Here is a 27,413-nt window from a genome sequence, read left to right on the forward strand (position 1 = left end):
TTAATAGAGGCATACAAGATGATCAGAGGATTAGATAGGGTGGATAGTGAGAGCCTTTTTCCTCAGATGGTGTTGGCTAGCATGAGGGGACATAGCTTTAAATTGAGGGGTGAGAGATATAGGACAGATGTTAGAGGTAGGTCGCCACACTACCAGAAGGACGTGGAGGCTTTGGAGAGAGTACAGAGGAGGTTTACCAGGATGTTGCCTGGTATGGAGGGGCTTGGTTATGAGGAGAGATTGGGGAAACTGGGGTTGTTCTCCTTGGAAAGACGGAAGATGAGGGGAGACTTAATAGAGGTGTATAAAATTATGAAAGGCATAGATAGGGTGAACGGTGGGAAGCTTTTCCCCGGGTCGGTGGTGACGTTCACGAGGGGTCATAGGTTCAAGGTGAAGGGGGGGAGGTTTAACACAGATATCAGAAGGACATATTTTACACAGAGAGTCGTGGGGGCCTGGAATGTGTTGCCGGGCAAGGTGGTGGAGGTGGACACACTGGGAATGTTTAAGACTTATCTAGACAGCTATATGAACGGAGTGGGAATGGAGGGATACAAAAGAGTGGTCTAGTTTGGACCAGGGAGCGGCGCGGGCTAATTGTTCCTTGTTTCTCGTTTCAAGGCTTCATTCTATGATCATCTTGCTGGTGCCAGTACAGAGCGAGACTGCGGATAGTTGGGAACCTGTCTCGGGGGCAGGGAATTCATATGGTGTTCGTGGAAGTGGAAATGACTAGGGTTGGGAAGCATTTTCCGATCAGGGCCAGTGTGATCTCCTGGACTCGTTTCGATCGCCTCAGGGGGTTGGAGAGGAATTTCCCAGATTTTTTTTTCCCCATATTGGCCCAGGAGTTTTCACTCTGGGTTTTCGCCTCTCCCTGGAGATCACATGGTCTGGAATGGGGGGGTGGGGGTGAGTTAATAGGTTGTGATGAACAAAGCATCGTAGCTGTGAGGGACAGCTCGGTGGATAGGATATTGGTATGTAGATAGGCTGGAAAATTGGGCGGGGATCCTGGATTCAGGATTCAATCCTGGACCGGGGAGCGGCGCGGGCTTGGAGGGCCGAAGGGCCTGTTCCTGTGTTGTATTGTTCTTTGTTCTTGTTCTTGTTCTAGGTTCTTTACTCAGAGAGTAGTAAGGGCGTGGAATGCCCTGCCTGCAGCAGTAGTGGACTCGTCAACGTTGAGAGCGTTCAAGTGGTTATTGGATAAACATATGGATGATATTGGAATAGTGTAGATTAGAGGGGCTTTAGATTGGTACCACTGGTCGGCGCAACATCGAGGGCCGAAGGGCCTGTACTGTGCTGTAATATTCTATGTTCTATGTTGCTGCTACTCTTTCTCTAGCCACAGCTGCCAATTTAACAAACTGTGTTGCCAGTGCCTCCTGTAGTTTTCCAGCCACCACAGGGACCTCCAAGCCCAAGAACCACTACAAACTACCAAAACAATTCTACCAAACCCTTGCAGCATTTTACACGGGTGTAAATGATTAAATGAAGTGAAAGGTGATTCAAACAGAGATTTATTCATTGAATTAACAGGTCATCATCAAAACAATCTTGGCTCCATAAACAATACAAGCAGGGACAGAATGGAACATAGCAAAACTTGCTGACGACATGAAAATAGGTGGGAAAGCAGGCTGTGATGAGGAGATAAAAAGTTTACAAATGGATATTGACAGGCTAGGGGAATGGGCCTGAATCTGGCAGATGGAGTTCCATGTGGATAAATGCGAGGTTATCCATTTTGGCCAGAAAAATAAAAGGGCAATCAGGAAAAATAAAAGGGCAGAGGGAAATCAGGAGGGCTAAAAGAAGACATGAGGTTGCTTTGGCAGACAGAGTGAAGGAAAATCCAAAGAGCTTCTATAGGTATGTTAGGAGCAAAAGGATAGTGAGGGATAAAATTGATCCTCTTGAAGACCAGAGTGGTAGACTGTGTATGGAACCAAAAGAGATGGGGGAGATACTAAATGGGTTTTTTTGCATCCGTATTTACTGAGGAAATGGGCATGGAATCTACGGAAATAGGGCAAACAGGTAGGGAGGTCATGGAACCTTTACAGATTAAAGGGGAGGAGGTGTTTGCTGTCAAGGGGCAAATCAGCGTGGATAAATCCCCAGGACCGGACAGGGTATTCCCACGGACCTTGAGGGAAGCTAGTGTTGAACTTGCAGGGGCCCTGGCAGACATATTTAAAATGTCAGTATTCACGGGGGAGGTGCCGGATGATTGGAGGGTGGCTCATGTTGTTCCGTTGTTTAAAAAAGGTTCCAAAGGAAATCCGGGAAATTATAGGCCAGTACGTTTGACGTCGGTTGTGGGCAAGTTATTGGAAGGTATGATAAGGGATAGGATCTACAAATATTTGGATAGACAGGGACTTATTAGGGAGAGTCAACATGGCTTTGTGCGTGGTAGGTCATGTTTGACCAATCTATTCGAGTTTTTCGAGGAGGTTACCAGGAAAGTGGATGAAGGGAAGGCAGTGGATGTTGTCTACCTGGATTTCAGCAAGGCCTTTGACAAGGTCCCTTATGGGAGGTTAGTTAGGAAGGTTCAGTCGCTGGGTATACATGGGGAGGTAGTAAATTGGATTAGACACTGGCTCAATGGAAGAAGTCAGAGAGTGGTTGTGGAGGATTGCTTCTCTGAGTGGAGGCCTGTGACTAGTGGCGTGCCGCAGGGATCGGTGTTGGGTCCATTGTTGTTTGTCATCTATATCAATGATCTGGATGATAATGTGGTAAATTGGATCAGCAAATTTGCTGATGATACAAAGATTGGAGGTGTAGTGGACAGTGAGGAAGGTTTTCAAAGCTTGCAGAGGGATTTGGACCAACTAGAAAAATGGGCTGAAAAATGGCAAATGGAATTTAACGCAGACAAGTGTGAGATATTGCACTTTGGAAGGACAAACCAAAGTAGAACCTACAGGGTAAATGGGAGGACTCTGAAGAGTGCAATTGAACAGAGGGATCTGGGAATACAGGTACAGAATTCCCTAAAAGTGACGTCGCAGGTGGATAGGGTCGTAAAGAATGCCTTTGGTATATTGGCCTTTATAAATCGGAGTATCGAGTATAAAAGTTGGAGTGTTATGGTAAGGTTATATAAGGTATTGGTGAGGCCGAATTTAGAGTATTGTGTCCAGTTTTGGTTACCTAGTTACAGGAAGGATGTAAATAAGGTTGAAAGAGTGCAGAGAAGGTTCACAAGGATGTTGTCGGGACTTGAGAAGCTGAGTTACAGAGAGAGATTGAATAGGTTGGGACTTTATTCCCAAGAGCGTAGAAGAATGAGGGGAGATTTGATAGAGGTGTATAAGATTTTGATGGGTATAGAAAGAGTGAATGCAAGCAGGTTTTTTCCGCTGAGGCTAGGGGAGAAAAAACCCAGAGGGCATGGGTTAACGGTGAAAGGAGAAAAGTTTAAAGGGAATACTAGGGGGGGCTTCTTCACGCAGAGAGTGGTGGGAGTGTGGAATGAGCTGCCGGATAAAGTGGTAAATACGGGGTCACTTTTAACATTTAAGAAAAACTTGGATGGATTCATGGATGAGAGGGGTGTGGAGGGATATGGTCCAAGTGCAGGTCAGTGGGACTAGGCAAAAAATGGTTCGGCACAGACAAGAAGGGCCAAAAGGCCTGTTTCTGAGCTGTAATTTTCTATTTCTATGGCAAATTACTATTTCAATGGGAAACAGATTCAAAAGGTGACTGTGGAGAGGGATCTGGGTATCTTTGTGCATGAGTCTCAGAAAGTGGGTATGCAGGTGCAGAATGTTATAAGGAAGGCAAATGGAATCTTGGCATTCATTGCAAACGATCTAGAGTATAAAAGTAGTGAAGGGTTGTTACAATTGTATAAGGCATTGGTGAGACCACACTTAGAGTATCGTGTTCAGGTTTGGTTACCTTCTTTAGAAACATAGAAACATAGAAAAACTACAGCACAAACAGGCCCTTCGGCCCACAAGTTGTGCCGAACACATCCCTACCTTCAAGACCTACCTATAAAGAAATTTCTTCAGCCAGAGAGTGGTGGGTCTGTGGAATTCATTGCCACAGAGGGCTGTGGAGGCCGAGACGTTGAGCGTCTTCAAGACAGAAATTGATAAATTCTTGATTTCTCGAGGAATTAAGGGCTATGGGGAGAGAGCGGGTAAATGGAGTTGAAATCAACCATGATTGAATGGTGGAGTGGACTCGATGGGCCGAATGGCCTTACTTCCGCTCCTATGTCTTATGGTCTTATAACCCTCCATCCTATTAAGCCCCATGTACTCATCCGGGAGTCTTTTAAAAGACCCTATTGAGTTCGCCTCCACCATCCTTGAGGAAGGATGTGGTGGCACTGGAGGCAGTTCAGAAGAGTTTTGATTCCAGAAGAGGATTGATTCCAGGTTTGAAGGGGCTGTCGTATGAGGAGCGGTTGAGTAGCTTGGACTTGTACTCGCTGGAGTACAGAAGAATGAGGGGGGATTTGATTGAGGTTTATAAAATACTCAATGGGATTGATAAAGTAAATGTTAACCAAATGCTCCCCCTTCTAGAACTGTCTAGGACAAGAGATCATAGTTGTAGAGTAAAAGGGGGGAGATTCAAGACAAAGATAAGGAGAAGCTACTTCTCACAGAGGGTTGTGAATCTATGGAACTCACTGCCCCAGAGTGCAGTGGATGCAGAATCAACCAATGGATTCAAGAGGTAGATAGATAAATATTTGATCAAAAGTGGGATAAAGGGCTATGAGGGAAAAGGCAGGAAAATGGAGTTAGGATGAAATGGAGATCAGCCATGATCATATAGAATGGCTGATCATATAGAAGCGCTGAATTGCCGACTCTCGCTCCTAATCCCTATGTTCCGATGTTCCTATTTACAATTTTAACTCATTCAAGAAACGTTGATCACAGATGCTGCTGTTTACAGTCACCTTTTGAATCTGTTTCCCATTGAAATAGTAATTTTCCCTTTTATTTTTCTGGCCAAAACGGATAACCTCACATTTATCCACATGAAACTCCATCTGAATGTTATAATCCTAGCAGAGATGAGGGCAAAAGAGAAAATGCTGGATAATCTCAGTCGGTCTGGCAGCATCTGTAAGGAGAGAAAGGAGCTGATGTTTCGAGTCCAGATGGCCCTTTGTCAAAGAGATGAGGGGTTTGTTTTACAAAGCGAGATTGGGCAGTTTAGGCCTGGAGTTTAGAAGAATGAGAGGAGATCGAATTGAGGTGTACGGGATGATAAGGGGGATTGACAAAGTAGACGTGGAGAGGATGTTTCCTCTTGTAGGAAATCTAGAACAAAATGTCATAGTTTTAGGATACGGGGTGGCAGATTTAAAACAGAGATGAGGAGAAGTTACTTCTCTCAAAGGGTTGTGAGTCTGTGAAATTCACTGCGCCAGAGTGTGGTGGATGCTGGGACAGTGAGGGCTTTGGTGATCGAATAGGAAAATGGAGTTGAGGCCGGGCTGAGATCAACCCTGATCGTATGGAATGGCAGAGCAGGTTTGAGGGGCTGAATGGCCTACTCCCGCACCTAGTTATTCTGGTTGTTATGATTCTAGACCAAACCTCCCAGTTATTGGTAAGATTGGTTAGGGACTGATTAAGTTTTTTTAAATAGACAGAGATTGAGATTCAAGACATTTATTAAGAAACAAACTTTACTATAGAAGGTCAGAAAGATAAACCAATTTACAATATCTATCTTGTACTTTAACATTCAGGATTTATACAAACTGTGGTGGTACCAATGGAAGTACTGTCGGGGGGAGGCTCTTCACCCTGGATGAATTGAGGCTTTCCACTGGTCATATCATGGGATTTTATCCACAGCTGAGGAAGGCCAGTGCCAAGTGTCCAATCTGCTCAGTCAAATCCGGTGGATTGGTGGCCCGAAAAGTTGGGGCTGATGAAATTCAACGTGGGCAAGTGCGAGGTCGTACACTTTGGAAAAAAGAATAGAGGCATGGACTATTTTCTAAACGGTGACAAAATTCATAATGCTAAAGTGCAAAGGGACTTGGGAGTCCTAGTCCAGGATTCTCTAAAGGTAAACTTGCAGGTTGAGTCCGTAATTAGGAAAGCAAATGTAATGTTGTCATTTATCTCAAGAGGCTTGGAATACAAAAGCAGGGATGTACTTCTGAGGCTTTATAAAGCACTGGTTAGGCCCCATTTGGAGTACTGTGAGCAATTTTGGGCCCCACACCTCAGGAAGGACATACTGGCACTGGAGCGGGTCCAGCGGAGATTCACACGGATGATCCCAGGAATGGTAGGCCTGACATACGATGAACGTCTGAGGATCGTGGGATTATATTCATTGGAGTTTAGGAGGTTGAGGGGAGATCTGATAGAAACTTACAAGATAATGAACGGCTTAGATAGGATGGACGTAGGGAAGTTGTTTCCATTAACAGGGGAGACTAGGACGCGGGGGCACAGCCTTAGAATAAAAGGGAGTCACTTTAGAACAGAGATGAGGAGAAATTTCTTCAGCCAGAGAGTGGTGGGTCTGTGGAATTCATTGCCACAGAGGGCTGTGGAGGCCGAGACGTTGAGCGTCTTCAAGACAGAAATTGATAAATTCTTGATTTCTCGAGGAATTAAGGGCTATGGGGAGAGAGCGGGTAAATGGAGTTGAAATCAACCATGATTGAATGGTGGAGTGGACTCGATGGGCCGAATGGCCTTACTTCCGCTCCTATGTCTTATGGTCTTATGGTCTTATGGCTCATTTTCGGGTCTCTGTGCCCACAAGAGGCCCCATCCTCCAAGTGCTTACCCCCTCCAGTGCTTACCAGAGATGAGGGGTGTTGATTATGAGGAGAGACTGAGCAGATTGGGATTGTACTCGTTGGAATTTAGAAGGCTGAGGGGGGATCTTATAGAGACCTATAAGATAATGAAGGGTCTCGATAGGGTAGAGATGGAGAGATTCTTTCCACTTAGAAAGGAAGCTAGAACTAGAGGGCACAGCCTCAAAATAAAGGGGGGTCAGTTTAGGACAGAGTTGAGGAGGAACTTCTTCTCTCAGAGGGTGGTGAATCTCTGGAATTCTCTGCCCACTGAAGTGGTGGAGGCTACCTCGTTGAATATGTTTAAATCACGGATAGATGGATTCCTGATCGGTAAGGGAATTAGGGGTTATGGGGATCAGGAGGGTAAGTGGAACTCATCCACTTCAGATCAACGATGATCTTATTGAATGGCGGGGCAGGCTCGAGGGGCTAGATGGCCTACTCCTGCTCCTATTTCTTATGTTCTTATGTTCTCCTGCGCTGTACAATCACGGTCCCTACCCTCGTCGCTAGGGTCTGCCAGCCTAGCCCCACACATCCCAGGTCCGGCTCCATCACAAAGTGCCTCCCTCTGGGAATCGCTTCAGTCCCTGCAGTGGCCACCATTCCTGGTTGGATTACTTGATTGGCTCGCTGCTCTCTGAGACAGGATTTCCTCCCCAATGGGGGCAAAAGTCTTGCATCAAGCCACTTTTAAATGGCTGTGGGGTGAGCCAATCAGGAGTGGACTTGCTCCAAGTTTTATTTACAGCAGAGAGGTGGGAGTGGAAGCCCTGCCCCCAGTATAGAATTCAGCCCTAAGGTCCAATGCCTTTCTGTAACACGGTTCCTAAAACCGTGCACTTCCAATGATCTGTTAATCTTTATCATTCCTGTTCTTTATCACCCTACACCCAATTGCCCCTGGCCTTTCCAATAGCTTTATCTTTAGTTTTCTAATTGTAATTCAGGTCCATTTTCTGATCACACTTCATAAAAGTAAACTAACTCCAATTATAAGAAATTTCTTACCACTTTACAGGTTTAAGGTGCTGGGGGGTAGGTACAGGGGAAATGTTAGGGGGAAGTTTTTCACACAGAGGGTGGTGGGCGAGTGGAATCAGCTGCCGTCAGTGGTGGTGGAGGCAAACTCAATAGGGTCTTTTAAGAGACTCCTGGATGAGTACATGGGACTTAATAGGATGGAGGGTTATAGGTAGGCCTAAAAGGTAGGGATATGTTCGGCACAACTTGTGGGGCCGAAGGGCCTGTTTTGTGCTGTAGTTTTTCTATGTTTCTGAGTTTCTACTTTCATTTTACACCGTGTAAGAGGGAAACTATCAAATTAAACATCATATTCTTTGAACTTGAGTATGGAAAATTCTAATGATCAAACACCAACAGCAATATAAAGAGATCAAGTTCAGATTTATATCTTTCCCCTTCCTTTGGTGTATTTGCTGGATTGAGGCAAAATATTTTGTTTGTAAAATAAATATAATGAATGGCTGGAATTGTCTGTCCGTTCCTGTCCCATTGCCGCTGCAGGGAGAATCTGGCACTCAGCTTAATTCCCGTTCACTGCAGCGGGACCAGAGACAGGTTTTTTTATTCAGAATCACCTTCCAGAAAATGATTTATTCGTAGAAAGAAAACATGATCTTGCAGCATGAACTGAAAGAAGGCAGCTTTGGACAATTTAGACTGTGATACAAAATATTAAACATCAACGCTGTAATTGACTATTGTTGACACGATTCCTCATTCACACCACACTGAAACAATGATACGAGGCATTATGTTGCTTTCTCTTTCAGGAAAATGTACTGACTCTGATAGGAACAGTTTACCTGCTGTTATTCCCCCAACTTCTCCCTCTAGCCCTGCACCTTCTTCCTTTTCTGATAATATTCCAATTCCCACCTGAATGACTCGATTTAACCTGCTTTCACCACACTGTCAGGCAGTGCATTCTCGGTTCTAACCACTCGCTGTGTGAACAAGTTTCTCCTCAAGTCTCCATTGCTTCTTTTGTAAATTTATCTTAAATTTGTGTCTTCTTGTTCTTCATCCTTCCACCAATGGGAACATTTTTTCCCTTTCTGCTCTGAATAGACCACCTATCGTTTTGGATACTTCTCTCAAATCTCCTCTCAACCTTATCTTCTCCAAAGACACAGTCCAAAGTTCTTCATATTGATATAACCAAACTTCCTCATCACTGGGACCATTCTTGTGATTCTGTTCTGCATTTTCTTTAATGCCTTCACAGAATTGGATGCAATGGTTAAACTTTTCCAGATGTTCCCACCGGTGGAATCTTCTGGTCTCGCCGACCCCCCGCCACATGTTACCCAATGGCGGAGGGTGTGAACAACATGACAACAGCAGGACCAGAAGATCCTGTCACTAGCCAATGGTGGGCTGTCCCCACCGCCACAAAACAGGGCGAGTGGTTACAGAAAATCCCACCCAATGGCTCGGGTTGAGACCGCACCAGTGTTCTATACAAGGTTAGCATTACCTCCTTGCTCTTGTATGCTATGCCCCATTAATAAAGCCTGGGATACTCTAGGCTTTGTTAACTGCTCTCTCCATCTGTTCTACTACTTTCAATGATATGTGCACATTTACACCCAGCTCCCTCTGCTTCTTTTGGGTTGTATTCTTTGTTTTACATTGACTCTCCATGTTCTTCCTACTAAAGTTAGAAGTTCTACATTCTCCTCCTAACAGTTTACAATGCTTACAAGTTTAGTATCGCTGCAGACTTTGAAATTGTGCCCTGTACCTCAAGATCCAGGTCATTAATATACATCAGGAAGAGCAGGGGACCCAACCCTTGGGGAACTTCACTACAAACCTTCCTCCAATTCAAAAACCTTCCATTAACCACCAATCAATCTCTGCTACCTGTCCCTCAGCCAATTTTGTATCCTTGTTGCAACTGTACCTATTATTTGATGAGCTTATTAACTTAAGGTTTGGATCTAATTCCTCCTTTAATCAATTTTAAAACCTCCAAGTGACTAAAGTTGCCTCCTCTTTACACAATAGAGATAGATGCAAAATATTCAATTCATTCAATGTTCAAGAGGCATCTGGACAGATACATGAATAGGCAAGGAATAGAGGGATATGGACCACGTAGAAGCAAGAAAATATTAGATTAGAGAAGTATGTGTGTCGGCACAGACTTGGTGGGCCGAAGGGCCTATTCCTGTGCTGTACTGTTCTTTGTTTTTCTATTCCTTAGTCTGGCCATTACCCCCATTTGCAAGTTCCCTTTTTATCGTCCTAATCAGTCCCACTCATCTTTCGCCAACCTTTTACAATTTATATGCTTATAAAAGACTTTTGGATTCCTTTTTCATACTCTCTCTTCGCTTCAATTTTTGCATTTTCACTTCCGCTCTGAACCTTCGACGTTGGCCTGGCTCTCGGTTGTCCATCTGTGGTCCCATATATCTGTGCCCTTGTCCTTCTCGGTGGTAGAGGTCACAGGGTTGGAAGGTGCTGCCTAGGGAACTTTGGTGAGTTCCTGCAGTGCGTCTTGTAGATGGTAGATGGCTGCCACTGTGTGTCAGTGATGGAGGGAGTGGATGTTTAAGGTGGTGGATGGGGTGTCAAGTAAACAAGGTGCTTTGTTCTGGAGGTTATCAAGCCTCAAGCGTTATTGGAGCCGCACTCATCCAGGCAAGTGGAGAGTATTCCATCACACTCCTGAGTTGTGCTGTGTAGATGGTGGACAGGCTTTGGGGAGCCGGAGGTGTTAAGTACTAATAATGTATAAAGTATATAATGCCATTTCCATCCTCAGGACACCTTTGTATAAGCAAATGGAGCAAAAAAACACATACAAACTTCTCCAAAGTCCCTGCTCCCGAACATGGTGTTTGAGGTTGCGTTCAGTGCTGAAAATTGCTATCCTCTAACAGAATCTGCTTTATGTTGAGATCATTGTAACAGGAGTAGGCCATTCAGCCTTGAGCCTGTTTGGCCATTTAATTACATCATGACTGCTTTGCGTTTCAACCCCATCTCCTTGCTTTACTTCCATGTGCCTTTATTTCCTTGCTTAAAAAGAAATCAATCCCAGTTTCCGAACTTGAAAGCAGACCTAACCTCAGAAGAAGCTTCCAAATTCCCACTCTCCGCACTGCAGGAACTCACCAAGGTTCTTTAGGCAGCACCTTCCAATCCTGTGACCTCTACCACCAAGAAGGACAAGGGCAGCAGATACATGGGAGCACAGATGGACACCACTCCCCGTGTGTGAAGTGCTTTCTGACATCACTTCGGAACAACCTAGCTCTAATTAGAAGGTTATTGCCTTTTGTTCTGGGCATCCTCCCACACGGTTCAGAAAATGCATTGTGTTCTGTAAGTCCACCCACTACCCCAGCTGCATATTACAGCGAGCAAGAGACTCTTCCTGCCAGTTAAGGTGTTAACCGGTTATCATTTTAGCTGGGCTTTCATTGTGTGCCTAACATTTAGCTGCTGTGAGTCATGTAATTCTGCATTTTTAAAAAGATATCTAATTCCCCAATTATGTTCTGCACATTTATCAGTGTGGTTTGCCGATGAAAAATATTCAATCCTCCTTCCTGAAGCATCCATGCTCCTTCCTGAAACTGAAGATAGTGGCATTAATTTGTACATGGTTAAAATCTGCCCAAGATTTCAAATAGCTGCAACAAAAAAGTTGTCAAGTTTAATTTCTAGCGTCATTGAAACGCAAGGAGATGGGAAACAAAAATGTATGTTTTAGCACCCACAAATAATGAAAAAAGACAAAGATCTCAGGGATATCTTTGAGTGACCTGGCCTTCAATATGCGCTGTGATTGATAATGAGAAGCAGTGCCACCTATACATTGTTTAAACAAGGTCTTTGGTAGCGTTAGGCATTGTGTAGCAGCTGTTATTCCATCAGGATTATCAAATGCAAATAATAGGTACAGTAAAGTATATATTTAGTTTGTACATTTTTACTCATTCATTAACTTAGCAAAATGTTGGAAACAGATTATATTATTTGCTTTTTTAAAAAACTTCATAGATCAAAAGCTTTGCATTGCATCATGCTGCACAAATCATAGAATCCTTACACAGTGCAGGAGGAGGCCATTTGGCCCATCGAGTTTAACCCCATGTATTTACCCTGTTAATCCCCCTGGCACTAAGGGTCAATTTATCATGGCCAATCTGCCTAACCTGTACATTTTTGGACTGCAAGACGAAACTGGAGCACCCAGAGGAAACCCATGCAGACACGGGGAAAACGTAAAAAATCCACACAGACTCAAGGCAGGAATTGAACCTGGGTCCCTGGTGCTGTGAGGCAGCAGTGCTAACCACTGTGCCACCGTGCTGACCCAAATGTCGAATAGGATAAAAGTAATTTTGGATTTTATATGCATAGAAACAAGAGTTTCAGATGGTCAGACTGTTTGGAATTACAATCTATGCATTATAACCTAGCATGCAGATTTAGCAATGGAAAATTCAGATGAGAAGATTAAGCACTTATCAGGGTTTCAGGAATTCTAAAATGAGAAAGAGAATATTCTACTAACCACTTTGCCCTTCCTGCTGAACTTTATGACACTGTATTTGGCGTATTGAAGCAAAAGGCAGTTATGTTCACAATCTCTCCAAAGTTTAAAATGTCTACGTCCTTCCAGACGTTACCTTTTTATTCATTTACGGGCATGGGCATCACTGGCTGGCCAGCATTTATTACCCATCCCTAATTGCCCTCAAGAAGGTGGTGGTGAGCTGCCTACTTGAATTGCTGCAGTCCGTGTGGTGTAGATACACCCACTGTGCTGTTAGGGAGGAGGTTCCAGGATTTTAACCCAGGAATGATGATATAGTTCAAAGTCAAGATGGTGAGTGACATGGAAATTTCCATCTAAGTGGTGGTGTACCCAGGTATCCGCTGCTCTTTCTAGATGGCAGTGGTTGTGGGTTTGGAAGTTGCTGCCTAAGGAACCTTGGTGAGTTGCTGCAATACATCTTGTAGATATCACACACAGCTGTCACTGTGCGTCAGTGATGGAGGGATTGAATGTTTGTGGGAGAGGTAGCAATCAAGCGGGCTGCTTTGTCCTGGATAATGATGGATAGTGAGTTTTAAGGGGCATCTGGACAAATACATGAATAGAATAGAATAGAACATTACAGCACAGTACAGGCCCTTCAGCCCTCGATGTTGCGCCAACCAGTGAAATCAATCTAAAGCCCATCTAACCTACACTATTCCAATATCATCCATATGTTTATCCAATAACCATTTGAATGCTCTGCAGCTTAATGTTGACGAGTCCACTACTGCTGCAGGCAGGGCATTCCACGCCCTTACTACTCTCTGAGTAAAGAACCTACCTCTAACATCTGTCCTATATCTATCACCCCTCAATTTAAAGCTATGTCCCCTAGTGTTAGCCATCACCATCCGAGGAAAAAGGCTCTCACTATCCACCCTATCTAATCCTCTGATCATCTTGTATGCCTCTATTAAGTCACCTCTTAACCTTCTTCTCTCTAACGAAAACAACCTCAAGCCCCTCAGCCTTTCCTCATATGATTTTCCCACCATACCAGGCAACATCCTGATAAATCTCCTCTGCACCCTTTCCAACACTTCCACATCTTTCCTATAATGCGGCGACCAGAACTGTACGCAATACTCCAAGTGCGGCCGCACCAGAGTTTTGTACAGTTGCAACATGACCTCCTGGCTCCGAAACTCAATCCCTCTACCAATAAAAGCTAACACACCGTACACCTTCTTAACAACCCTATCAACCTGGGTGCCAACTTTCAGGGATCTATGCACATGGACACCCAGATCCCTCTGTTCATCCACACAGATAGGACCATATCGCTCTATTCCCACAATAGGATGGGAATAGAGCGATATGGTCCCCGGAAGAGTAGGGGGTTTTAGTTAAGTCATGCAGCATGGTCAGTGCAGGCTTGGAGGACCAAAGGGCCTGTTCCTGTGCTGTAATTTTCTTTGTTCTTTGATGTCGAGCTTCTTGATTGTTGTTGGAGCCTCATTCATCCAGGTCAGTGGAGAGTACTCCATCACACTCCTGACTTGTGTCTTATGGATGGTGAACAGGCTTTCAAGGGTTGGGGGTGGTTGTGGTCAGGAGGGCAGTTACTCATCACAAATTCCTAGCCTTTGACCTGTTCTGGTGCTGACAGTATTCATATGGCTAGTCTAGTTCAGTTCCTGGTCAACGGAAACGCCCAGAATGTTGTTAGATCATTGTTGAGCTCAGTATGAACAAAGTACATCTGACCATTCATTTATTGCAGCTCCAATAAGCCAAGTAATCAAGGTAGAAAGCAGCCATCCATTCTCATCGTTTATGCAGGCCTGACCACCATCTTGCATAGTTGAGTGAAGTTTCATCTTGGGCAAAAACACAGCTGCAGCCATTTATCTGTCAATGATTTTCACTTCACTGTCTGATAACCTCCCCTTGCTCCAACTTAGTTCAGAAGTCAGCGGGGTAAAAGGATCGGATTCAGGATTTAAGCTTCCAACAAAAGCAGTGCAATCCTGTACAGAATTTAAAATGTTAAATAAATGCATAAATCTATTTGATACAAAACTTTGATAAAAAATATCATTTGGTTATTTGACTGATGGAGTTGTTTTATTTTTTATAGTTGGACAGAAAATGGAGGAAGTTGAAGAGTCCGTGCCAGCTCCTTCTGAGGAGGTGCCTGTTAAAGTGTTCCCACCCACCCCCCACGAGATTATGTTGAGTATCAGAGAAGCTTGTGATTAACGCAGACATTCTTCTCCACTTACTATTCAGCTCTGATCTGCAGTTCAAAAACAATAGGAGATTTGACACTAAATATAATTGTTATTTATTTTAATAGCATTTGAAAATAAAACTTTTGCACATGCTTTATATTGTCGACATGTGACATGTCTGTATTATACGTATGCACTCCTGTAGGCATACACTCGCACACACACGCACCAACACACAAACACACTGGAATATGCACAGATTGATTGTCTTGTTAGATATCTTGTAAAAACAGTGTGTATGTGCAAAATTTCATGGTAATTTAGAAAAAGCACAATGTTTAATAGACTTGTCAATAGATTGAGCAGCAGTTTAAGTTATAAAGACAGGTTTGGAGCTAAAATATTAGATTTGAGTATTAATGCTAAAGAGCAAATGACAAACTAACTACTTAGCTTTTATCGATCGTCTGTAAATCTGTGCTTAGATCTTTTTTAAACTTAAATATACATTATAAAGTGGTTTTCTAATTTGATGAACCAAACGGAACGTCCAACTTGTAGCTACAAGGAATTTGGCAAATTGAACATTTTACAAGGTATTTTTTTTGTTATCAGATGGATAGATATAGTCATTGAGGATGAGGTTAATACAAGCTTTAAAAGTCTGCAATTTACTCGTAATCTTTTGTTCCACTATTTTAACTACAAGTATAACATGAACAAAACACTTATTGCATACAAAGCATACTAGTGTTTTAATTATTAAAACTTCCATTTCTCACTTTCAGTACACATGCATCAGACAATCTTCATCGCAAAAGGAAAATACTATTTAAATCATGTCTTGAACAAACTACACTTGGCAATTGCCACACTAATTTATAATACAGCTTTTCTATTGGATAATATGGAACGCCCAAACAATTAAAAATACCAAAGTTACTGCTTGGTTTCAATTAACTCATCCCCACTAATGACATCCGTTACTGAAGCTGTTGCCGATAAACAAGTTATTCCCACCTCCACCAGGGAGTTTCAGTGAAATCCAGTCTCGCAGAAATGAAGCAATATTGAAAGTTACACATTGCCACAATTTATTAAATGTAATGCGATCCCTATATGTACATCAACACAAAAATGCTCCAGGACTAAAGGTTTTCTTCAGTATCATTTCTGGTGCTGCTTTCATCTAAAGACTTGAGGCTTTAAAAGAAGAAAAGTACTTTGTATGTACACCCTACAAGCTTCACTGTACACCCTATAAAAAGTTATCAGTTTAGAATAAGTTTGCATTTAATTGGGCTTTCAACAGCTCCTACTTGTGTTACTACCACAGTCTTCATTGCTTGCATTGAATCTTGTCCATTCAGCTGCTGGAATTTGCTTATGATTTAAATAGTTTCACTTTCACCAAAGGTGTCTTCCTGCATAACTTGGAGGAGCAGATGGGATCTGAAAAATAATTGCAAAAATTACAGCTATAGTTGGAAGTTAATTTTGATAAGTGATAATTTTGTTTTCAAAGAAGAGAAAGTCTTACAATGTGTATTACATTACAATGTGTATTACATTACAATGTGTATTACAGTTACAGCAACTGGAAATCTGAAATTTGCAAAATTATTTTTTGCACTGTTTTAATAGAATGTAATTTATTTAGAAACTAGAAGCAGGAGTAGGCCATTTGGCCCTTTGAGCCTGCCCCACCATTCATTTTGATCATGGCATTCAAGATCCTGTTACCCCCCTTCCCCCCATATCCATTGAACCCTTTAGCCCCAAGAGCGATATCTAATTTCTTCTTGAAATCAGATAACGTTCTGGCCTCAACTACTTTGTGGTAGTGAATTCCACACACCACCCTCTGGGTGAAGAAATTTCTCCTCATCTCAGTTCTAAAAGATTTACCCCTTATCCTCAAACTGTGACTTCTAGTTCTGGACTTCCCCACCACTGGCAACATTCTTTCTGAATCTATCCTGTCTCACCCTGTTAGAATTTTATAAGTTTCTACGAGTTCCCCTCTCACACTTCTATGCTCCAGTGAATATAATCCGAACTGATTTGGTCTCTCCTCATATGACAGACCTGCCATCCCAGGAATTCACTGTACACCCTCTATAGCAAGGACACCCTTCCTCAGATAAGGACACCAAAACTGCACACAATACTCCAGGTGTGGCCTCACAAATGCTCTACACAATTGCAGCAAAACATCCCTATCCCTATACTCAAACCCTCTCGCTATGAAGGCCAACATACCATTTGCCTTCTTGACCACCTGCCGTACCCGCGCGTTTACTTTCAGTGACTGATGCACGAAGACACCAAGGTCTCGCTGAGTATCCACCTCTTTCAATTTGCACCCATTCAAATAATAAGCTTCCTAATATTGCCACCAAAGTAGATAACCTCACAATTATCATTTGTCCACATTATACTGCATCTGCCATGCAGATGCCCACACACTCAGCCTGTCCAAATCATGCTGAAGCATCTCTGCATCCTCCTCACAGCTCACCCTCCCACCCAACCTTGTATCATCTAGAAATTTGGAGATAACACATTCAATTCCCTCTTCCAAATCATTAATATATAATGTGAACAGTTGGGGTCCAAGCACAGATCCCTGCGGAACCCTACTAATCACTGACTGCCAATTAGAAAAAGACCTAATATTGCCAACTCTTTGCTTCCTTTCTGCTAACCAGCTTTCTATCCACCTCAAGACATTACCTGCAATTCCAAGTGCTTTAGCTTCACATAGTAGTCTGTTATGTGAGACCTTGTCAAAAGCCTTCTGAAAGTCTAAATAAACCATATCCACTGGTTCTCCTCAGTCAACTCTACGAGTTACATACAAACAAAGTACAAAGAAAATTACAGCACAGGAACAGGCGCTTGGGCCCTCCAAGCCTGCACCGACCATGCTGCCCGACTAAACTAAAACCCCCTATCCTTCCGGGGACCATATCCCTCCATTCCCATCCGATTCATGTGTTTGCCCAGACGCCCCTTAAAAGTCACTATTGTATCTGCTTCCACTAGCTCCCCGGCAGCGAGTCCCACCACCCTCTGGGTAAGAAACGTGCCTCGTACATCTCCTTTAAGCCTTGCCCCTCACACCTTAAACCTGTGCCCCCTAGTAATTGACTCTTCCACCCTGGGAAAAAGCTTCTGACTATCCACTCTGTCCATGCCCATCATAATCTTGTAAACTTCTATCAGGTCTCCCCTCAACCTCCGTCACTCCAGTGAGAACAAACCAAGTTTCTCCAACCTCTCCTCATAGCTAATGCCCTCCAAACCAGGCAACATCCTGGTAAATCTTTTCTGTACCCTCTCCAAAGCCTCCACATCCTTCTGGTAGTGTGGCGACCAGAATTGAACACTACATTCCAAGCACGGCCTAACTAAGGTTCTATAAAGCTGCAACATGACTTGCCAATTTTTAAACTCAGTGCCCTGGCCGATGAAGGCAAGCATGTCGTATGCCTTCTTGACTACCTTCTCCACCTGCATTGCCACTTTCAGTGACCTGTGTACCTGTACACCCAGATCCCTCTGCCTATCAATACTCTTAAGGATTCTGCCATTTACTGTATATTTCCTAACTGTATTAGTCAGAGTCATAGAGGTTTACAGCATGGAAACAGGCCCTTCGGCCCAACTTGTCCATGCCGCCCTTTTTTTAAAACCCCTAAGCTAATCCCAATTGTCCGCATTTGGCCCATATCCCTCTATACCCATCTTATCCATGTAACTATCTAAATGCTTTTTAAAAGACAGAATTGTACCCGCTCTACTACTACCTCTGACAGCTTGTTCCAGACACTCACCACCCTCTATGTGAAACAATTGCCCCTCTGGACACTTTTGTATCTCTCCCCTCTCACCTTAAACCTATGTCCTCTAGTTTTAGACTCCCCTACTTTTGGGAAAAGATATTGACTATCTAGCTGATCTGTGCCCCTCATTATTTTATAGACCTCTATAAGATCACCCCTCAGCGTCCTACGCTCCAGAGAAAATGTCCCAGTCTATCCAGCCTCTCCTTATAACCCAAACCGGTAGCATCCTAGTAAATCTTTTCTGCACTCTTTCTAGTTTAATAGTATCCTTTCTATAATAGGGTGACCAGAACTGCACACAGTATTCCAAGTGTGGCCTTACCAATGTCTTGTACAATTTCAACAAGACGTCCCAACTCCTGTATTCAATGTTCTGACCGATGAAACCAAGCATGCTGAATGCCTTCTTCACCACTCTGTCCACTGTGACTCCACTTTCAAGGAGCTATGAACATGTACCCCTAGATCTCTTTGTTCTGTCACTCTCCCCAATGCCCGACCATTAACTGAGTAAGTCCTGCCTTGGTTCAATCTACCAAAATGCATCACCTCGCATTTGTCTAAATTAAACTCCATCTGCCATTCGTCAGCCCACTGGCCCAATTGATCAAGATCCCGTTGCAATCGGAGATAACTTTCTTCACTGTCCACTATGCCACCAATCTTGGTGTCATCTGCAAACTTACTAACCATGCCTCCTATATTCTACCTTGCAAAATGCATTACCTCACATTTGTCCGGATTAAACTCCATCTGTCATCTCTCCGTCCAAGTCTTCAATCGATCTATATCCTCTGATGGTCCTCATCACTATCCGCAAATTCACCAACTTTTGTCGTCCGCAAAGTTATTAATCAAACCAGTTACATTTTCCTCCAAATCATTTATATATATTACAAACAGCAACGGTCCCAGCACTGATCCCTGAGGAACGTCACTTGTCACAGCCCTCCATTCAGAAACGCAGCCTTCCATTGCTACCTTCTATCTTCTTTGACTGAACCAGTTCTGTATCCACCTTGCCAGCTCACCTCTGATCCCATGTGACTTCACCTCCTGCACCAGTCTACCATGAGGGACCTTGTCAAAGGCCTGACTGAAGTCCATGTAGACAACATCCACTGCCCTACTCTCACCAATAAATCTTCATAATTTCCTCAAAAAACTCGATCAAGTTCGTGAGACACGACCTCCCCTTCACAAAACCATGTTGCCTCTCACTAATACGTCCACTTATTTCCAAGTGGGAATAATTCCTGTCTCGAAGAAACCTCTCTCATAATTTCCCTACCACTGATGTAAGGCTCACCGGCCTGTAATTACCTGGATTATTCTTGTTACCCTTCTTAAACAAAGGAACAACATTGGCTATTCTCCAATCCTCTGGGACCTCCCCTGTAGCCAGTGAGGATACAAAGATTTCTCTCAAGGCCCCAGCAATTTCCTCCCTTGCCTCTCTCAGTATTCTGGGGCATATCCCATCAGGCCCAGGGGACTTGTCTACCTTAATGTTTCTCAAGAACCCCAATGCCTCCTCCGTTTTGATCTCAACATGACTCAAACTATCTACACATCCTTTCCCAGACTCATCATCCACAAAGTCCTTCTCTTAGGTGAATACTGACACAAAATACTCATTTAATACCTCACCCATTTCCTCTGGCTCCACACATAGATTCCCTCTATTGTCCTTGAGTGAGCCAACCCTCTCCCTGGCTACCCTCTTGCTCTTTATATATGTTTAAAAAGCCTTGGGATTTTCCTTAATCCTGCTGGCCAATGTTTTATCGTGACCCCTTTTAGCCCTCCTTAGTCCTTGCTTAAGTTTCTTTCTACTTTCCTTGTATTCCACACTTGTTTCGTGTGTTCCCAGCTTCCTATCCTTAACAAATGCTTCCTTTTTTTCCTTGACTAGGCTCACAATATCTCTCGTTATCGAAGGTTAGAATCATAGAATCCTTACAGTGCAGAAGGAGGCCATTTGACCCATCGAGCCTGCACCAACCACAATCCCACCCAGGCCCTATCTGCATAACCTCACATATTTACCCTGCGAGTTCCCCGACACGAAGGGGCAATTTAGCATGCCCAATCCACCTAACCCACACATCTTTGGACTGTGGAAGGAAACCGGAGCACCCGGAGGAAACTCACGCAGACATGGGGAGAACATGCAGACTGCACAGACAGTGACCCAAGCCGGGAATCGAACCCGGGTCCCTGTCGCTGTGAGGCAGCAATGCTAACCAGTGTGCCGCCTACCCCCTTCTCAAAACTTGCCATACTTCTTCTTCATCCTTCCAGGAATGTGCTGGTCCTGAATCCCTATCAACTTACACTTGAAAGCCTCCCATATGCCAGGTGTTAATTTGCCCTCAAACATCTGCCCCCAATCTACATTCGTCAGTTCCTACCTAATATTGTTGTAATTAGCCTTCCCCCAATTTAGCACCTTAACTTGAGGACTATACTTATCTTTATCCATCAGTACCTTGAAGCCTACTGAATTATGGTCACTGTTCCCGAACTGCTCCCCGACTGAAACACTGACTACCTGGCCGGGCTCATTCCCCAGTACCAGGTCCAGTATGGCCCCTGCAAAGGGGACATAGAACCATAGAAAATTACAGATCAGAAACAGGCCTTTTGGCCCTTCTTGTCTGTGCCGAACCATTTTTTGCCTAGTCCCACTGACCTGCACTTGGACCATATCCCTCCACACCCCTCTCATCCATGAACCCGTCCAAGTTTTTCTTAAATGTTAAAAGTGACCCTGCATTTACCACTTTATCCGGCAGCTCATTCCACACTCCCACCACTCTCTGCGTGAAGAAGCCTCCCCTAATATTCCCTTTAAACTTTTCTCCTTTCACCCTTAACCCATGCCCTCTGGTTTTTTTCTCCCTTAGCCTCAGTGGAAAAAGCCTGCTTGCATTCACTCTATCTATACCCATCAAAATCTTATACATCTCTTATCAAATCACCCCTCATTCTTCTACGCTCCAGGGAATAAAGTCCCAACCTATTCAATCTCTCTCTGTAACTCAGCTTCTCAAGTCCCAGCAACATCCTTGTGAACCTTCTCTGCACTCTTTCAACCTTATTTACATCCTTCCTGTAACTAGGTGACCAAAACTGTACACAATACTCCAAATTCAGCCTCACCAATGCCTTATATAACCTTACCATAACACTCCAACTTTTATACTCGATACTCCAATTTAGAACATAGAAAAACTGCAGCACAAACAGGCCCTTCAGCCCACAAGTTGCACCGGTCATGTCCCTACCTACCCAGGCCTATATATAGGCTTACCTATAACCCTCAATACTATTAAGTCCCATGTACTCATCCAGAAGTCTCTTAAAAGATCCTATCGAGTTTGCTTCCACCACCACTGACGGCAGCCGATTCCACTCACCCACCACCCTCTGAGTGAAAAACTTAGCCCTGACATCTCCCCTGTACCTACTCCCCAGCACCTTAAACCTGTGTCCTCTCGTAGCAGCCATTTCAGCCCTGGGAAAAAACCTCTGAGAATCCACCCGATCCATACCTCTCAACATCTTGTACACCTCTATCAGGTCACCTCTCATCCTTCGTCTCTCCAAGGAGAAAAGACCAAGCTCCCTCAACCTATCCTCATAAGGCATGCCACCCAATCCAGGCAACATCCTTGTAAATCTTCTCTGCACCCTTTCAATAATTTCTACATCCTTCCTGTAATGAGGCGACCAGAACTGAGCACAGTACTCCAAGTGGGGTCTGACAAGGGTCTTATAAAGCTGCATCATTATCTCCCGACTCCGAAACTCAATCCCTCGATTGATGAAGGCCAGCACACCATACGCCTTCTTAACCATCTCCTCTACCTGCGAGACCGATTTAAGAGTCCTATGGACCCGGACCCCAAGGTCCTTCTGATCCTTAACACTGCTAAGAGTCTTACCCTTGATATTATACTCCTTCATCCCATTTGACCTGCCAAAATGTACCACTACACATTTATCCGGGTTGAAGTCCATCTGCCACTTCTCCGCCCAATCTTGCATCCTATCTATGTCACGCTGCAGCTCCTGACATCCCTCCAAACTATCCACAAGACCACCAACCTTCGTGTCGTCGGCAAACTTACCAACCCATCCCTCCACTTCCTCATCCAGGTCATTTATGAAAATGACAAACAGCTAGGGTCCCAGAACAGATCCCTGGGGCACTCCACTGGTGACTGACCTCCATTCAGAAAAAGACCCATCTACAACCACTCTGTGCCTTCTGCAGGCAAACACAGTAACAGTTTTAACAACACCAGGTTAAAGTCCAACAGGTTTATTTGGTAGAAAATACCATTAGCTTTCGGAGCGCTGCTCCTTCGTCAGATGGAGTGGAAATCTGCTCTCAAACAGGGCACAGAGACACAAAATCAAGTTATCATAGAAATCCTACAGTATAGAAAGAGGCCATTCGGCCCATCGAGTCTGCACCGACCACAATCCCACCTAGGCCCTACCCCCACATCCCTACATATTTTATCCACTAATCCCTCTAACCTACGCATCTCAGGACACTAAGGGGCAATTTCAGCATGGCCAATCAACCTAACCTGCACATCTTTGGACTGTGGGAGGAAACCGGAGCACCCGGAGGAAACCCACGCAGACACGAGGAGAATGTGCAAACTCCACACAGACAGTGACCCAAGCCGGGAATCGAACCCAGGTCCCTGTAGCTGTGAAGCAGCAGTGCTAACCACTGTGCGACCGTGCCGTGTGAAGTTACAAAATACTGATTACAATGCAAATCTCTCCAGCCAACCAGTTCTTAAAGATACAGACAATGTGAGTGGAGCGAGCATTAAGCACAGGTTAAAGAGATGTGTATTGTCTCCAGACAGGACAGCCAGCAAGTCCAGGAGGCAAGCTGTGGGGGTTACTGATAGTGTGACATAAAGCCAACATCCCGGTTTAGGCCGTCCTCATGTGTGCGGAACTTGGCTATCAGTTTCTGCTCAGCGACTCTGCGCTGTCGTGTGTCGTGAAGGCCACCTTGGAGAACGCTTACCCGAAGATCAGAGGCTGAATGCCCGTGACCGCTGAAGTGCTCCCCCACAGGAAGAGAACAGTCTTGCCTGGTGATTGTCGAGCAGTGTTCATTCATCCGTTGTCGTAGCGTCTGCATGGTTTCCTCAATGTACCATGCCTCGGGACATCCTTTCCTGCAGCGTATCAGGTAGACAACGTTGGCCGAGTTGCAAGAGTCGGTACCGTGTACCTGGTAGATGGTGTTTTCACGTGAGATGATGGCATCCGTGTCGATGATCCGGCACGTCTTGCAGAGGTTGCTGTGGCAGGGTTGTGTGGTGTCGTGGTCACTGTTCTCCTGAAGGTTGGGGAGTTTGCTGCGGACAATGGTCCGTTTGAGGTTGTTTGAAGGCAAGAAGTGGTGGTGTGGGGATGGCCTTGGCGAGATGTTCGTCTTCATCAATGACATGTTGAAGGTTCCGGAGGAGATGCCCTAGCTTCTCCGCTCCACAGACACCTCCAGACGCTGAAAGATGCCCTCATAAGAACAGGATATGGCACTCGACTCATCGATCGACAGTTCCGACGCGCCACAGCGATAAACCGCACCGACCTCCTCAGAAGACAAACACAGGACACGGTGGACAGAGTACCCTTCGTCGTTCAGTACTTCCCCGGAGCGGAGAAGCTACGGCATCTCCTCTGGAGCCTTCAACATGTCATTGATGAAGACGAACATCTCGCCAAGGCCATCCCCACACCCCCACTTCTTGCCTTCAAACAACCGCACAACCTCAAACGGACCACTGTCCGCAGCAAACTCCCCAACCTTCAGGAGAACAGTGACCACGACACCACACAACCCTGCCACAGCAACCTCTGCAAGACATGCCGGATCATCGACACGGATGCCATCATCTCACGTGAGAACACCATCTACCAGGTACACGGTACCTACTCTTGCAACAGTAATCTGGGGTACATCCCATCCGGTCCCGGCGACTTATCTATCTTGATGGTATTCAAAATTTCCAACACATCCTCACAAAGACAAAGAACAATACAACACAGGAACAGGCCCTTCGGCCCTCCAAGCCCGCGCCGCTCCCCGGTCCAGGATTGAATCCTGAATCCAGGATCCCCGCCCAATTATCCAGCCTATCTACATCCTAATATCCTATCCACCGAGCTGTCCCTCACAGCTACGATGATTTGTTCATCACAACCTATTAACTCACCCCCACCCCCCCATTCCAGACCATGTGATCTCCAGGGAGAGGCGAAAACCCAGAGTGAAAACCCCAGGGCCAATATGGGAAAAAAAAAATCTGGGAAATTCCTCTCCGACCCCCTGAGGCGATCGAAACGAGTCCAGGAGATCACACTGGCCCTGATCAGAAAATGCTTCCCAACCCTATTCATTTCCACTTCTGCTTTACGAACACCATCTGAATTCCCTGCCCCCGAGACAGGTTCCCAACTATCCGCAGTCTCGCTCTGTACTGGCACCAGCAAGATAATCATAGAATGAAGCCTTGAAACGAGAAACAAAGAACAATTAGCCCGCGCCGCTCCCTGGTCCAAACTAGACCACTCTTTTGTATCCCTCCATTCCCACTCCGTTCATATAGCTGTCTAGATAAGTCTTAAACGTTCCCAGTGTGTCCGCCTCCACCACCTTGCCCGGCAACACATTCCAGGTCCCCACGACCCTCTGTGTAAAATATGTCCTTCTGATATCTGTGTTAAACCTCCCCCCCTTCACCTTGAACCTATGACCCCTCGTGAACGTCACCACCGACCCGGGGAAAAGCTTCCCACCGTTCACCCTATCTATGCCTTTCATAATTTTATACACCTTTATTAAGTCTCCCCTCATCCTCCGTCTTTCCAAGGAGAACAACCCCAGTTTCCCCAATCTCTCTTCATAACCAAGCCCCTCCATACCAGGCAACATCCTGGTAAACCTCCTCTGTACTCTCTCCAAAGCCTCCACGTCCTTCTGGTAGTGTGGCGACCAGAACTGGACGCAGTATTCCAAATACGGCCTCTTTCTTAATGTCGACAAACTCAATCTTCTCAGTCTGCTGCAATCCCGTAGTACAACCACCCAGGTCTTTTTCCACCGTGAATACCGAGGTAAAGTATTCATTCAGCACCTCTGCTATTTCTTCCAGTTCCGTACAGACTTTCTCACCTTCATATTTTATAGGTCCTATTCCTTCACATCTCATTCTTTTACTCTTCACATATTTATAGAACGCCTTAGGGTTCTCCTTAATCTTACCTGCCAAGGCCTTCTCGTGACCCCTTCTGGCTCTCCTAATTTCCTTCTTAAGTCCCTTCCTACAAGCCGTATACTCATCTAGATCCCCATCATCGCCTAGCTGTCTGAACCTATTGTACGCTTTCCTTTTCCTTTTGACTAGGTTTATAAAGACCAATGTACCAAAGGCACTCTTTACGACCCTATCCACCTGTGACATCACTTTTAGGGAATTCTGTACCTGTATTCCCAGATCCCTCTGTTCAACTGCACTCTTCAGAGTCCTACCATTTACCCTGTACGTTCTACTTTGGTTTGTCCTTCCAAAGTAGTGGTCGAAGGGTCTTTTTCCGGCTGGAGGTCTGTGACCAGTGGTGTTCCGCAGGGCTCTGTACTGGGACCTCTGCTATTTGTGATATATATAAATGATTTGGAAGAAGGTGTAACTGGTGTAATCAGCAAGTTTGCGGATGACACGAAGATGGCTGGAATTGCGGATAGCGAAGAGCATTGTCGGGCAATACAGCAGGATATAGATAGGCTGGAAAATTGGGCGGAGAGGTGGCAGATGGAATTTAATCCGGATAAATGCGAAGTGATGCATTTTGGAAGAAATAATGTAGGGAGGAGTTATACAATAAGTGGCAGAGTCATCAGGAGTATAGAAACACAGAGGGACCTAGGTGTGCAAGTCCACAAATCCTTGAAGGTGGCAACACAGGTGGAGAAGGTGGTGAAGAAGGCATATGGTATGCTTGCCTTTATAGGACGGGGTATAGAGTATAAAAGCTGGAGTCTGATGATGCAGCTGTATAGAACGCTGGTTAGGCCACATTTGGAGTACTGCGTCCAGTTCTGGTCGCCGCACTACCAGAAGGACGTGGAGGCATTGGAGAGAGTGCAGAGAAGGTTTACCAGGATGTTGCCTGGTATGGAGGGTCTTAGCTATGAGGAGAGATTGGGTAGACTGGGGTTGTTCTCCTTGGAAAGACGGAGAATGAGGGGAGATCTAATAGAGGTATACAAGATTATGAAGGGTATAGATAGGGTGAACAGTGGGAAGCTTTTTCCCAGGTCGGAGGTGACGATCACGAGGGGTCACGGGCTCAAGCTGAGAGGGGCGAAGTATAACTCAGACATCAGAGGGACGTTTTTTACACAGAGGGTGGTGGGGGCCTGGAATGCGCTGCCAAGTAGGGTGGTGGAGGCAGGCACGCTGACATCGTTTAAGACTTACCTGGATAGTCACATGAGCAGCCTGGGAATGGAGGGATACAAACGATTGGTCTAGTTGGACCAAGGAGCGGCACAGGCTTGGAGGGCCGAAGGGCCTGTTTCCTGTGCTGTACTGTTCTTTGTTCTTTCTTTATCTCACACTTGTCTGCATTAAATTTCATTTGCCATTTTTCAGCCCAATTTTCTAGTTGGTCCAAATCCCTCTGCAAGCTTTGAAAACCCTCCTCACTGTCCACTTCACCTCCAATCTTTGTATCATCAGCAAATTTGCTGATCCAATTTACCACATTATCATCCAGATAATAAGAACATAAGAAATAGGAGCAGGAGTAGGCCATCTAGCCCCTCGAGCCTGCCCCGCCATTCAATAAGATCATGGCTGATCTGACGTGGATCAGTACCACTTACCTGCCTGATCCCCATAACCCTTAATTCCCTTACCGAT

General features: G+C 44.9%; 2 protein-coding genes across 4 annotated transcripts in view; one reads left to right on the plus strand and one right to left on the minus strand.

Moving 5' to 3' along the window:
* Positions 1–15,382, plus strand: part of iqck (IQ motif containing K) — a 131,407-nt gene extending 116,025 nt beyond the window's left edge. The window contains exon 9 of one of the 2 annotated variants that reach the window (XM_078240951.1): positions 14,500–15,382. In XM_078240951.1, the coding sequence (XP_078097077.1) occupies positions 14,500–14,621 (122 nt within the window). In that variant the 3' untranslated portion in view covers positions 14,622–15,382. The remainder of the gene's footprint in view (positions 1–14,499) is intronic. The other variant, XM_078240952.1, reaches the window with a different exon arrangement.
* Positions 15,383–15,663: 281 nt separating this feature from the next.
* gprc5ba (G protein-coupled receptor, class C, group 5, member Ba) overlaps positions 15,664–27,413 on the minus strand; it is a 50,486-nt gene continuing 38,736 nt past the window's right edge. For both annotated transcript variants that reach the window (XM_078240950.1, XM_078240949.1), the window contains exon 4: positions 15,664–16,045. In XM_078240950.1, coding sequence (XP_078097076.1) covers positions 16,001–16,045 — 45 coding nt within the window. In that variant the 3' untranslated portion in view covers positions 15,664–16,000. The remainder of the gene's footprint in view (positions 16,046–27,413) is intronic.

This window comes from Mustelus asterias, chromosome 23 (assembly GCF_964213995.1).
Source record: "Mustelus asterias chromosome 23, sMusAst1.hap1.1, whole genome shotgun sequence".
NCBI classification, from domain to species: Eukaryota; Metazoa; Chordata; class Chondrichthyes; order Carcharhiniformes; family Triakidae; genus Mustelus; species Mustelus asterias.